The following is a 13,739-nucleotide window of genomic DNA, read 5'->3' as shown; positions in this document are numbered from 1 at the left end:
GACTGCCTTCTACAAATACCTGCCCAGAGATTACTGTCTGCTCCTGGCTTTTGGTTGGTAGCTTTGGTGCCAAGAACAGGAATTTATGGTTTGAAATTCCTGGTTTAAATCCTCTCTCCTCCATTTATTAGCTGTGGGACACCATGGAAAATTTACTTACTCACTTTCTGCCTGTATTCATACCCTCATTCTCCCCACTAGAGCTGTACTTTTCTTTTAGAGGAGCACAGGCTCCGGACGTGCAGGCTCAGCGGCCATGGCTCACGGGCCCAGCCGCTCCGCGGCATGTGGGACCTTCCCGGACCGGGGCACGAACCTGTGTCCCCTGCATCGGCAGGTGGACTCTCAACCACTGCGGCACCAGGGAAGCCCGAGCTGTAATTTTCAATGTGGTTATTAAAATTAAATTAAAAATTCAGTTTCTTAGTCACACATTTCAAGGAGTCATGTGACTAATAGCTACTATATTTGAGGAGCAGATGTGGATTTTTTTCCCTCATATAGAAAGTTCTATTGGTTAGTGCCGCAGAGGTTTGATATCTTTGGGCAAGATACTGAAAATATCTCTGCCCTGATTTCCTCGTCCGTATAATATAGTACAATAATAAAATAGTATATACAATATGGTATTATAAATATAATAACAGCATTTGTCTCAGATTGTTTAGAGGACATAGACATGAATTCATATAAAACATTGAGTATGGGGCTGTCAAATTATAAGTGCCCTCCAAAATGTTGCATCTAGAAGCTTCATTTTTCTCTTATGTGTCAATCAGGGGTTAGCAAACAATGGCCCATGGACCAAATTTGGCTTGCTACCTGTTTTTATAAGGCCTGTGGGCTAAGAATGGCTTTTACATTTTTAAATAACTGGAAAAATATCAAAAGAAGAATAATATTTTGTGACACATAAAAATTGAAGTATGAAATTCAAACTTCAGTGTCTGTAAATGTTTTATTGGAACACAGCCACACTCATTTATTTATGTATAGTCTCTGGTTGTTTTTGTGCTATAATAGCAGAGATGAGTAGTTGTGTTAGCAAACATCTGTGGCCATCTCAATGCTTAGTACTGCTGCACAGCACACTACAAATTGCAATGATGTAGTTATAACATGACAGCATTTCAAGTGCCATGCATATCACCATATTATAACATTTAATTTATCATTAGTAGTAGTATTTGGCTGTGCCCTGCAGCTTGCGGGATCTTAGTTCCTCGATCAGGAATTGAACCCACACCCTTGCCAGTGAAAGTGCAGAGTCCTAACCACTGGACCACCAGGAAATCCCTATTATTTTTTAAATTACTACTGCATACCCATTTTGTAAAAACAAGAAAAGTGGACTTCAAATGTGATGCTTAAGTCACAAGAGAATGTGGATTATTTTGTCATTGAATTATGACATATTAGATGATGCATTAGCTTTCAGTGACTACTGTGTAACCAATTACCACACTGGAGGCTTAAAACAATACAAATTATTTTCTTACAGTTCTGGAGGCCAAAAAGTCTGAAATGGTTTCACTGGACTGAAACCAAGGTGTCAGCAGGACTGCTCTCCTTTCAGAGGGAGGCTCTAGGGAAGAATCTGTTTCTTTTTCTCAACTTTTAGAGCTTCATTCCCTGCACTCCTTGGCTCATGGTCCCTTCCTCTATCTTCAAAGCTAGCAGCATAGAATCTTCAAATCTCTTTCTGCTTTCAAGGTCACATCACTTACTGCTCTTCTATAGTCAAATATCTCTTTGCCTCCCTCTAATAAGGACACGTGATTTAGGGCCCATCTGGGTAATTCAGACAATCTCCCCATCTCAACATCCTTAATCAGATAAGCAAAGACCATTTTGATGTATAAGGTAACATCCACAGGTTCCAGGGATTAGGACCTGGATATCTTTGGGAGCCATTATTCAGCCCACCAGTCTGCTCTCTGGCCTCCAAACATTCACACTCATTCCACCTGCAAAATATATTCACCACCATCCCTACATGCCCCAAAGTCTCAACCTATTACAGCATCAACTCAGAGTCCAAAAATCTCATCTAAATATCATGGACTCAAAAGTCCCAAATCTCATCTAAATCAGGTGTAGTTGAGACTTTGGGTATGATCCATTTTGGGGCAAAATTTCTCTCTATCTGTGGAGCTGTGAAACTAGAAAGCAAGTTATTTACTCCCAAAATACAATGGTGGGTCAGCCATAGGATAACAGTTATAGATATTCCAATTCCAAAAGGAAGAAAATGGAAGGAAGAAAGGAATCACCAGTTCCCAGCAATTTTGAAGTCCAGTCAGCCAAATTCCATTAGATTTCAAAGGCCTGAGAATGATTTTCTCTCGGCTCAACCCTCTGTGCCTGCCTGCAGCTCTGCCCTCCAGGCCCAAGACTCTGGCCTCGGAGTCATCCTTCCTTTTTCTTGAAGAGTAGCACAGGTTTCAGCTGAGTAGATTTGATCAGCCTGTTTACTGACTATAGAATATTTGGAGTCCAACAGCTTTCCTTCATTTTGTCTCTTCTCTGCCCCTTTCAGTCCAAGCTCTGATACTGCTCATACAACAATCTCAAATACCTGGTGGGGCTTCCATGTATGTTGTGGGAATTCAGTCCATTACACAAGAGGGTCCTACACAGATCTTTCCTGGATAATTCCATTTCTATTTCTGGCTTCTGCTGAGATGGTTGAGAGGATCCGAGTTACATGCTTAAAAGAATCATCTGTGTGAATGAATATTCAGATCCTTCAGAAGCACTAGCAAAATGTTGTCCAGCCTCCTCCTTGGCTTTCTCCTTAGAGCATGCTTTCCTAACAGTGGACCTGTTTTTAGAGTCTTCTGCAAACTGGACAGACTGAGAATTTCCCAAATCATCAAGTCCTGGTTCCTTTTTGCTTATCAGTTCTTTCCTCAATTTATCTCTTTCTTCTCACATTTTTAATATAAACAGCAAGAAAAACTAGGCTGCACCTTCAACACTTTACTTAGAAATATCCTCAGCTATAATCTCCAAAATATACAAACAGATCATATAACTCAACAACAACAAAACAAACAACCCAACTGAAAAATGGGCAGAAAATCTTAACAGACATTTCTCCAAAGACATACAAATGGCCAATAGGCACATGAAAAGATGCTCAATATCACCAATTATTAGAGAAATGCAAATCAAAACTACAGTGAGGTATCACCTAACTAACACTGGTCAGAATGGCCATCATTAAAAAGTCTACAAATAACAAATGCTGGAGAGAGTGTGGAGAAAAGGGAACCCTCTTACACTGTTGGTGGGAATGTAAATTGATACAGCCACTACGGAGAACCTTAAAAAACTAAAAATAGAACTACCATATGATCCAGCAATCCCACTCCTGGGCATATACCTGGACAAAACTATAATTCAAAAAGATACATGCACCCCTATGTTCATAGAAGCACTATTCACAATAGCCAAGACATGGAAACAACCTAAAGGTCCATCAACAGATGAATGGATAAAGAAGATGTGGTACATATATACAATGGAATATTCCTCATCCATTAAAAAGAACAAAACAATGACATTTGCAGCAACATCGATACAACCAGAGATTATCATATTAAGTGAAGTAAGTCAGAAAGAGAAAGATAAATATCATATGATATCACTTATATGTGGAATCTAAAATATGGCACAAATGAATTTATCTACAAAACAGAAACAGACTCACAGATATAGAGAACAGACTTGTGGTTGCCAAGGGGGAGAGAGGGAGGGGAAGGGATGGACTGGGAGTTTGGGATTAGTAGATGCAAACTATTATATATGGGATGGATAAACAACAAGGTCCTACTGTATAGCACAGGGAAATATATCCAATCTCCTGGAAAAAAACCATAATGGAAAAGAATATTTAAAAATGTATATATGTGCATAACTAAATCACTTTGCTGTACAGCAGAAATTAGCAAAACACTGTAAATCAACTATACTTTAATTTAAAAAAAACAGAGAAAAAAGTTTTTACTAAGATTGATCTTCAAAAAAAAAAAAAAAAAAGAAATATCCTCAGCTGTGGACTTCCCTGGCGGTCTAGTGGTTAAGACTCTGTGCTTCCACTGTAGGGGGTGTGGGTTCGACCCCTGGTCGGGGAATTAAGATCCCACATGCCACGCAGTGCAACCAAAAAAAAAAAAAAAAGAAAAAAAAAGAAATATCCTCAGCTAAATATAGAAGTTTATCATTTACAATTTCAGCTTTCCATACAACTGAAGGACATAGTTTATCTAAGCTTTCTGTCTCTATATAACAAGGATACCCTGTCCTCTAGTTTCCAAAATCATGGTCCTCATTTACCAGTGATGAAGTAATTAAATTGTAGGAGCTGAAGGAATGTATTCAGAGAAAATATACTTAAGACTTTTAGATTTTCCAGCAAGAGCAGTTACTTGAAGAGTTGAGGACATTCAAACACAAGGCAAGTGATCTCAGGTGGTTTTCTTTGGCTCTTAATGAGTCAATAGATGTTTCTGATACTGCTTAGTTGTTATCTGAGGAGTTAATGCCAAGTCTGAAGTGACTGAAGAATTAACTCCTATGAATATTCTGTGCAGGACATATACGGGTGAAATTTTCTCAAAGAAATTGAGAAAACACTAATTTAGTACAACTGAATGGAATGGAATTCAGTACAACTGAAATGAAGTGGAAGCCGCTATGATGTGCTACAACTGATAATGGTCAAACTATATACAGAGGAGAAGAAGGCATAGCTGAACAAATTAACAAAGCTTGTGAAAATTTCAGTGTGTGCACACTATGGTTATTCATTTTCTTATTCATCAGTAATTTGTAGAAAATATTTGAATCTATCATGTACAATTGAGTCAATAGTGTCAATGGTAAACTTCATTTGCTCTCATGACTTAATCATTTTCATATCTGTGAATTTTTATTAGAAATAGAAACTGAATATCCTGACTTGCCCTACTGCACAGCAGTCCGATGGCTTGGCAGTAATGAAGCTTTATGGCAAATTTTTTTTCTATGGTGGTAGATGTGTTGCCATGTCTGGCACAAAAATTGATCTGGCAGCAAAGATGGCTATCTGGGCAGGACAACTGATTTTTTTTTTTTTTTTTTAGGACAACTGATTTTTGATGATACAGAATAGTAACTCTGAACCTCTATTATGTGAAATATCACCTCCTTCCCCTCAAAAGAATTCCATTCTTCTCATTGGTAGTCCTGTATTACAAAAAATTATACTCTATTATTATGATCATATTTTGAATTTTGCCAGTAAAAACTTTGTGGGCATTTGTTTCTCTCCTGTTATATAAGTACCTACATAATAGTCTTGATTTTGTCTCTTGATCCTCAAAGCCTAAAATATGTACTATCAGGTTCTAAAAGAAAAAAGTTAGCTGATCCCTGGTGTAGATAATGCTTCCCACCTCATAGCATTGTTATGAGTACCAGCTACCCCGAATTCAGGCAGGGCTCAAGCTTAACAAATTCGTATATATGCCCTACTATGGATTAGCACACTCCTCCAAGTACTTTACAGATAACAGCACACTAAACCCTCACAGCAACAACTGAAATAAAGTGGAATCTGCTGTGATGTGCTACAACTGATAATGGCCAAACTATATACAGAGGAGAAGAAGGCATAGCTGAACAAATTAACAAAGCTTGTGAAATTTTCCATCTCAGAGGCAATGAATCTGCTGTGTAACTTGCTCAAGATGACCCAGCTGGCAAACGACAGAGCCAGCTCTAGAGTCTATGCTCTAAATCAGGAGTGGAGGCAATTTTTCTCCAAAAAAGATTTTAGGCTTTGTGAGCCAGATGGCCTCTGTTGGAACTACTCAAATTCTACTGGTGTAGTTAGAGAGCAGCCATAGATTATTTGTAAGCAAATGAGTGAGGTTGTGTCCTAATAAAACTTTATTTACAAAAACAGGTGGTCTGGATTCGGTCCACGGGATGTAGTTTACCAACCCTTACTTTTAACTATACACTCTACAATGCTGCCCATCTCACTCATTTATCTTGCCTGCCTGGATCTGGTCCCAACCCTAAAAGTGAATTTCTGCCAGGTGAAGGGTCTGGTTCAAGCACTGACCATAAATTTTCTCCTAGACACTGGGTGTAAAGCAGGGAGAAAGGAAGAAAAAAAAATCACACCTGCATGGAGCTTATGGTCTGGTGGGGGAGATGGACAGCAAACAAGATGAAAAAACAAAAAGAATGGCATGCTAGATGTTGGTAAAGAGATGTGATAAACAGAAGTAATGACAAGACGTGTGTGTGTGTGTGTGTGTGTGTGTGTCTGTGTGTGACTTCAGTTAGGGTCTCCAGGGAAGGCCTGAAAAGGTGACCATTGAGTAAAATTCAGAAGCAAGTGAGAGGACAGCTGTGAAAATGCTTGAGGGATGAATGTTCTCGCTGTTGGTGTTTTTTTTGTTTTGTTTTTCTGTACGCGGGCCTCTCATTGTTGTGGCCTCTCCCGTTGCGGAGCACAGGCTCCAGACACGCAGGCTCAGTGGCCATGGCTCACGGGCCTAGTCGCTCCGCGGCATGTGGGATCTTCTGGGACCAGGACATAAACCCGTGTCCCCTGCATCGGCAGGCGGACTCTCAACCACTGCGCCACCAGGGAAGCCCTGTTGGTGGGTTTTGATCAGAAGAGTGACAGGAAGGAGGTGGCAGCCACGTGTCCTCCTGGGCTCCACTCGTGGGTCCCTTCCTCTGCTATCTGTGTGTCAGCTGTCAGGGCCTCAGGGAGCAGATGAAGCAAGAGTGGGGCAGGTGGCGAGGGCCAGACACGACACGGGCCTACTCACTGGCCTCCTGCCTGGAACAGGTGGGTGGTCTGGGCAAAGGGGCACCGGCTGAACCTTTGCACCCAGAGCCCAGCCCTCCAAACCTTGCTCAGGAAGAAGCCTAAAGAAGCTTCTGCCACTTCTGGCATGTGGTTGTCCCTCAGCCTGGTGCCCAGGCCTCCTGCCACTCAGCCTGGTCCTCCACTCTGGATCCAGCCCCCCTTCCCTTCTATCTGGACCCCCGTTCAGCCCCATCACACTCTGCTGTGAGCTCTCCTGCTAACGACTCCTCTGAGCTCCCACAGCCCTTGCTGTGGGGCACCAAGCACAGGGCTTTATCAAGGTCAGTCTGTTATAAACTGAGAAGTGTCAGTTCAGCATTTCCCAAAGCGTGTTGATCCACCTTAGTAGGCAGGGTTGGGACTGGAATGAGGCGGGTGAGGCCCTGGGTTGCACAGTTTAAGGAGGTACTGCCCTCGGGGTTGTGCAGGTGCAAGGTGGGCACCTTACTAGCCTCACCCTCCTCCCTGCCCTAGATGGTGTTCCATGGAGCAAGGGTCTGTGGTCAGCAGGGACGGAAGCACCGGCTTGCACACGGTCTCTCACTGCACGTTTCTTCAGAGCCTTGAATAAAGGAGTGTGCATTGTGCATTTCTAAGTGAGGAGGTGGCAGATAAAAGGGGCAGCATGTCCCAAACTCTTGAACCGCAGAATCCCTTTTTATGCAGAAAAGAAAGGGCTTTGTTTTCAGAGGGTGTCGCATTTGGAAATTGAGCAGTAGATGCACATTCTCTCTCCATCTACCTCCTTACATAATTGTTTATCTCTTTATATACAATGTCCAGTCTCTGAAACTAGTCTGGCTTATACCTTGAGCCTACAGTGCTCTGTAGAGCATGAGGACCTGTCAAGAGTCTCAGTAGCGGCTTCACATTTGAATGGGACTTGTAAATGTACGGTCATTTCATTTTCAGAATGCCCCCTGTTACTCATCCCACGGCAAGGCAATCCAGGGCAGTAGGTTATCCATATGTTAAAAGGTTAGAGCTGTGCTGTCCAATATGGTAGCCATTAGCCACTGGTGGTTATTTAAATTAAAATTAATTTAAATGAAATAAAATTAGAAATTCAATTTCTTGGTCCTCATTTCAAGTGCTCAACAGCCACATGGTGGCTACCATATTGGATGGCACAGACATAGAACACCTCCATCCTGCAGAAAGCTCTGTTGAACAGCATTAATGATTTTCCCAAAGCTCCATGGCCTTTCGCAGGCTGACGTGACACCAGAACTGGAATTCTGAGCCTGAGATCTCTGAGCAGACTGCCCTGGGAGAGAAGGTGCTCCCCTGCAACTGAGGCTGTGCACCTGAATGGCCCGCAGTCAAAGGAGGGTGGAAGGGACATGACGGTGTAGGCCACCGGCAGGAGGCTGAGGAAAAGCACCAGCAGCAAGAGGCCCATGTAGAAGTTGTTGGATCGGGAGGCTTTGAACACGCGTTCATGGGGGACGTTGCTGCTCATCACTGCCCAGCACTGGAAGTACATGGAGGTCAGCAGGCGCAGCACGTTGATGCCCACCAGTCCTGGGGCATAGAAGGAGCCCATCCTGGAAGGGTAGAGACCGCACACCTGGTTGGCTCGACAGCAGAAGAGGCCGGGGAAGGACGACACAAGGAAACGGGACTGATGGGCTAGGGGCAGGAGGCCTTGTTGCTTTCTCTGTAGGTCCCAAGGGAAGGGGCCTCCCATTTAACCAGGACATTTATCACCAAGCCATAGCCATCCATTCCTCAGGACAGGGACTCTCTGAGCATTCCTGGCTTGGGTTCTGGCCAGGATTTTACCACTGCCCCACCGCCAGGCATGGAGCAAATTACATGGCCTCTTGTCTGTTTCTCCATGGTGTCCATGAAACAGCACTGCTGCTCAGAAAAGTATTTGAAGTCCTTAACTTAAAAGAATTGGATATTGGCTTGCTATGAGCCTTTGAAAGCCTTTGGCTGAAGTCAGGCAGCCTCCTCTAACTCCTTCTCAGAGGGAAGTTCCTCAGTTCATTTATCTCCCTCCCTTCTCTCTTTCCTTTCCTCCCCTTCCTTCTCCCTCCCTCCCTTTCCTTCTCTTCTTTCTTTCCCACCCGACTTTTTCCTTTTTTCCTTCTTCCCTCTCTCCTCCCTCTTTCCTTCCTCTTCCTTTTTTCCTTCTCTCTCCCTAGCTCTTCTCTCCCCTCTCTACATATATGGTAGCAAGTGGGTAGGCCAGACATTGTCCTGGTTCTCCTCTAGTCCTGTTCAAGCAAAAGAAGGGAGCTCAGAGAGGCCAGATGATTTGTCTAGCCTCTCGCTAGCTGGTTGAGAGGCAAAGCCTGGGATTCCAGCTTTTTGACTCCCCAAATGAGGTGATCACTAGAGGAAATTGATAACTCACCAGATCATTCCTTGGTTGAAGATCAAACCAAGCACATTTCCACTAATATCAAACTCAGCATATGAGGGCTGGAGGGAGAGAGAGAGAGAGGAGAGAGAGAAAGTCTGTTAGGTCGTGTCAGCCAGACCCCACTACCGGTCAACTGACCAAGCCACTCCACCCCAAAGAGCCTGCTCTGGTGACCAGGGAGGAACCTTAGATTCAGATTTCTATTTCTTTAACATGTTTTCAACTTTTAAAAAAGAGTTTTGAAGTTCTCAAACTTGAAACTTTCTTCAGTGTCTTCTCCAATGAAAATAATGAGAATTTTTTGGGAATTCCATGGCAGTGAAGTGGTTAGGACTCCACACTTCCACTGCAGGGGTCTGGGTTCAATCCCTGGTTGGGATATTAAGATCCCGCAAGCTGTGCAGCATAGCCAAACTAAAAAAAAAAAAAAACAGAGAGAGAATTTTTACTTTTTATGGCCTGCAGGCTGACAGTGTGTTCTTGGGAGGCCCCAAGAGAACATTTTATCAATGTTCTAATCAGAAATGTAACTTGAAATTACAAGCAAGGAGTAACTCAAATAAATAACAAAATGCAAATAATTAAATGAGGAGTCAAATGTAAAGAAAGCTTTAAAAACAAAATAAATAAATCCTCCAATTCTCTTTTCTCCTTCTCATCATTTTTTAAAATTAATTAATTAATTAATTTTTGGCTGCGTTGGGTCTTTGCTGCTGCACGTAGGCTTTCTCTCTAGTTGTGGTGAGCAGGGGCTACTCTTCGTTGCGGTGCACGGGCTTCTCATTGTGGTGGCTTCTCTTGTTATGGAGCATGGGCTCTAGGCGCACACGCTTCAGTAGTTGTGGCTCGCGGGCTCTAGAGCGCAGGCTCAGTAGTTGTGATGTACGGGCTTAGTTGCTCCATGGTATGTGGGATCTTCCCGGACTAGGGATCGAACCCGTGTCCCCTGCATTGGTAGGCAGATTCTTAACCACTGCACCACCAAGGAAACCCCACTGTCATCTTCTTTTTCATGGAAAGGAACCACCTCAGCCAGATGCAGATTTTCAACCTGACTCTGATTTTCAGAGTTTTGGAAATTTGTCAACTGTTTGAAAGAACATAAAGTGTGTGAGCATTAGGGAGTAGTCGGTGTCCTTGTGAGGCCACCTGAAACCTGCTTCCCAATTTGTCTTCCAGAAATGCAGATAAAAAGTGACAAGAATGAGAGAAGGAGGAAAACAAAGTGAGGAGAGAGAGAAGGAAAGTCAGGTGAGCGTGGATTAAAGGAAGAAACATGCAGAATCCAAATATAGGAGGGTTAAATCTTGGGAATTTAAAATTTAACATTTGAAAATATTAAAAATACTTTTTAGGGCTTCCCGGGTGGCGCAGTGGTTGAGAGTCTGCCTGCCAATGCAGGGGACACGGGTTCGTGCCCCGGTCCAGGAAGAACCCACATGCCGCGGAGTGGCTGGGCCCGTGAGCCATGGCCGCTGAGCCTGCGCGTCCGGAGCCTGTGCTCCGCAACGGGAGAGGCCACAACAGTGAGAGGCCCGCGTAACGCAAAAAAAAAAAACAAACCAAAAAATACTTTTTATCTACTGGATTTTATGTCCTGCTTAGAAAAAATGAAATACTACTTCACAGAGTAGAGACTGTCATTAAGCACCTAAAGAAATGCACAGAATGCATCTGACTGTATCAGAAAGGATGATTGGAACGCCTTTCTGCACAATGTCCATGAAGTGGTGACCTACAAATCCAGCCTCCAGGTCCCAGCACCAGCAGTAGTTCATGAACCGGACAAAGCAAGCCCGCAGGAAGTCCCCCAGCAGGATGGTGATACACGTTACCAGCATGTCCGACACTGTCAGCCTCATGAATTCCTGCGAGAGGAACATAGAGAAAGGGGATGGTCAGGGTTTGACCATGCCTGCTTCTCCCAACTGACTGCATGCCAACGCTCCCCCACCCACTCTTATTCTTCTCTGTGACCCTCTGATTAATGGTCGTGCAGATAAAAGACCCCATGCTTTGAAAAATGCTTACTATAGGTTCCAGCTCTACAAGTTACTAATTCATTGCTTTGGAATAGTCTCTGAACCTTTTGAAGTTGATACATTAACCTTGCAGGGTTACTGGGAAAGTTAGTGATTATGTATGCAAATTGCCTAGCAGTTGGCAATACCCAGTATTTGGTAGTTAACAGCACTATTGCATAGATGTAGGATCTGAAGGCTCACTCCTTGCTTCCCCCATCTGCTCTGAAGTGCCAGCTGCCGCAGCTAAGACTGAATCTGACCACTGTCCCTGGGGACAGCTGCTGGTTTTCTTCACCCCCTGCTAACTGGATTTTTTTTGGGGGGTATGTAGAGAAAATAATGTAGGTTTTTCACAGAGGCACATAGAAGAAGAGCCAAAAGCAAAGGAACAAAGTTTTCTTTGTTGTGTAGAGTACATATAATTTATTAATTTGTTTTGAAAAGTTGGAAAGATCTACCCGACTTCATCACAATCTTTAAGACATCTAATAGACTTGGAGTTCCCAGGGGACACAGGGTCTGCTCTATTCATTTTTGTATCTTCCAAGATGATTAATAAATGCTTGCTGGATGAACAGCTGATGAGTTTTCAGGGTTTTTCCTTAACAAGAATTCAGACTCTTACTCTTAAGTAAAACACAAACTGACTTGTATCAGGTCTCCACGTCTATGCAAGGTGATGCTCTGGGGCCTGGGGTGAAGGTGGTGGTGGACGTAGGTGAGCAGGACATTATGCCTCAAACCCATCATTACCAACAAACTCAGAAGGAAACAAGTTTTAATCAGTGATGGGCATTCAGGGAGGAGGGCAAGAGAGATGCCTTCCAAGATGTGAGGAAGGAAAAGAGAAATTCTATAGCAGAATATTCCAAAGGAATCATATAGGTAACGAACTCTCTTTTGTCTTCTAAAGGGGGTAGGTTTCACTGACTTGAAGGTTTTCTCTGTTACACACTGTGATGGGTTTAGAAATGTGAGCTGCTCTACATATTAAAGATGAGGACGATTTGAAGAGAATGGGGGAATTTAGACTGGAGGAGATGAGAAGTCATGAGTCTGAGCCTTCTGTGAAGGAAGCAGGGAGAAAAAGCCCCCAGGACCCCATGGAAAGGAAACCCTGCCTCAGGAAAATATCTGCTGGTGGACTTGTAGGCAGTGTTTGATGAAGTGTGTGATATAATCCTCTCCTCTATGGGACATCATCAACCTCCGTTAAAAACACTGTTGTCCAATGCTCTATGGGCATGGATTCTTCAGGGGTGGCAGGTGAATAGAAACCCCATGCAGAGAGATGGAGCTGAGGAAGAGAAGGCCGCTGATCCCTGTGTTACCTGTGAATATTTCAAGTTTCTGCCTAGGAAGGCAAAGAACACTAGCCTTTGAAGTCCACACTGTGTAAGCTACAGGAACAGTAGTGAAAGTGGATAAGGGGAAATGGTCGCTGGTAATTTTTGACAATCTAATGAAAACCTTTAATTCTCTTTACAGAAAAATGCACAGATGCATATACACACAAAATCTTGTATACAACTTTTAGGAGTTGTATTCATGATTTCCAGGTGGAGAACCTCAGGCTTTCAGTGAAATCTGCAGTAAAACTCCAAATAAATCCAAGTGGTATTAGACTGCTAGATGAAGCAGAGAGAGAAATGTTTGGGACACTGAAAAAAAGATAATGTGAAAAGGTGGAACTTTCCTAAGAAATGCTAGCTTGACATTTTGGTGGCTTAAAAATGGAAACATCAAGAAGGGACAACGAAGAACTGAGAACAGGGATCATCTTTTCAGGAGAGTGTAACTACTCACAATGCCCACAGCTGTCTCCCAGCAAGAACCCCGGGGCACATCTGCAGGGTGTAGGGGTGGCCGGGGGACGCTCTCGTTCCAACCCGAGGAGTTGTAGTAGTGAAACAGAGTCCAGTGAGTGATGTTCTTTATTGTCTCTTCGTTAGAAAGCTAGAATGGAAGATGGAGATGTGGGGTTGGAAGGAGCCAGGGAAGGTCCAATGTTTCTACAGGAACAACAAATAGAGCCAGCATATGCCACAACCCTACCATCTAGCCCCTGCCCTACCCCTCAACAGGTCTTTCCAGAAATGCCCTCCCAGCCTTTCAATCTATAGAGGAGAGGGGGGCAACTGGCTAAAGTCCTTGGGTCTTTTCCAGGAAGTTTTCTTCTCTGTTACTAGTCATCTGTCCCTTCATCCATTTGTCCATCCATTCAGTTACTCATTGTTCTTTTGAGATTAATTTATTCAGGGTCTATTCTGGGCCTATAAGGCAATGGTGACACAAGAGTAAACAGGAGTGACACAGGAGTGAACGGAGCTTTCCTCAGAAAGTTCACTGTCTAGTAAGTGACAGAGATGAACAGACAATTACAGACCAGAGTGATAAGAGCTGTGGGAAATTTTCTTTGGGGACTGAGGAAATCCACATCAGACAACAGGGCCCTTCCTGGGGG

The 13,739-nt window shown here is 43.4% G+C and overlaps 1 protein-coding gene across 1 annotated transcript in view; it reads right to left on the bottom strand.

The window, feature by feature from the left end:
• The window catches only part of TMC2 (transmembrane channel like 2), an 83,913-nt gene that overhangs the window by 11,690 nt on the left and 58,484 nt on the right, over window positions 1-13,739 (bottom strand). The window contains 4 exon segments of the mRNA XM_049699243.1: window positions 8,185-8,424; window positions 9,243-9,310; window positions 10,991-11,119; window positions 13,082-13,231. Coding sequence (XP_049555200.1) covers window positions 8,185-8,424; window positions 9,243-9,310; window positions 10,991-11,119; window positions 13,082-13,231 — 587 coding nt within the window.

This window comes from Orcinus orca, chromosome 16 (assembly GCF_937001465.1).
Source record: "Orcinus orca chromosome 16, mOrcOrc1.1, whole genome shotgun sequence".
NCBI lineage: Eukaryota > Metazoa > Chordata > Mammalia > Artiodactyla > Delphinidae > Orcinus > Orcinus orca.
Note: the sequence above shows the minus strand (reverse complement) of the source record. Positions and strands in the feature narration are given on the sequence as shown.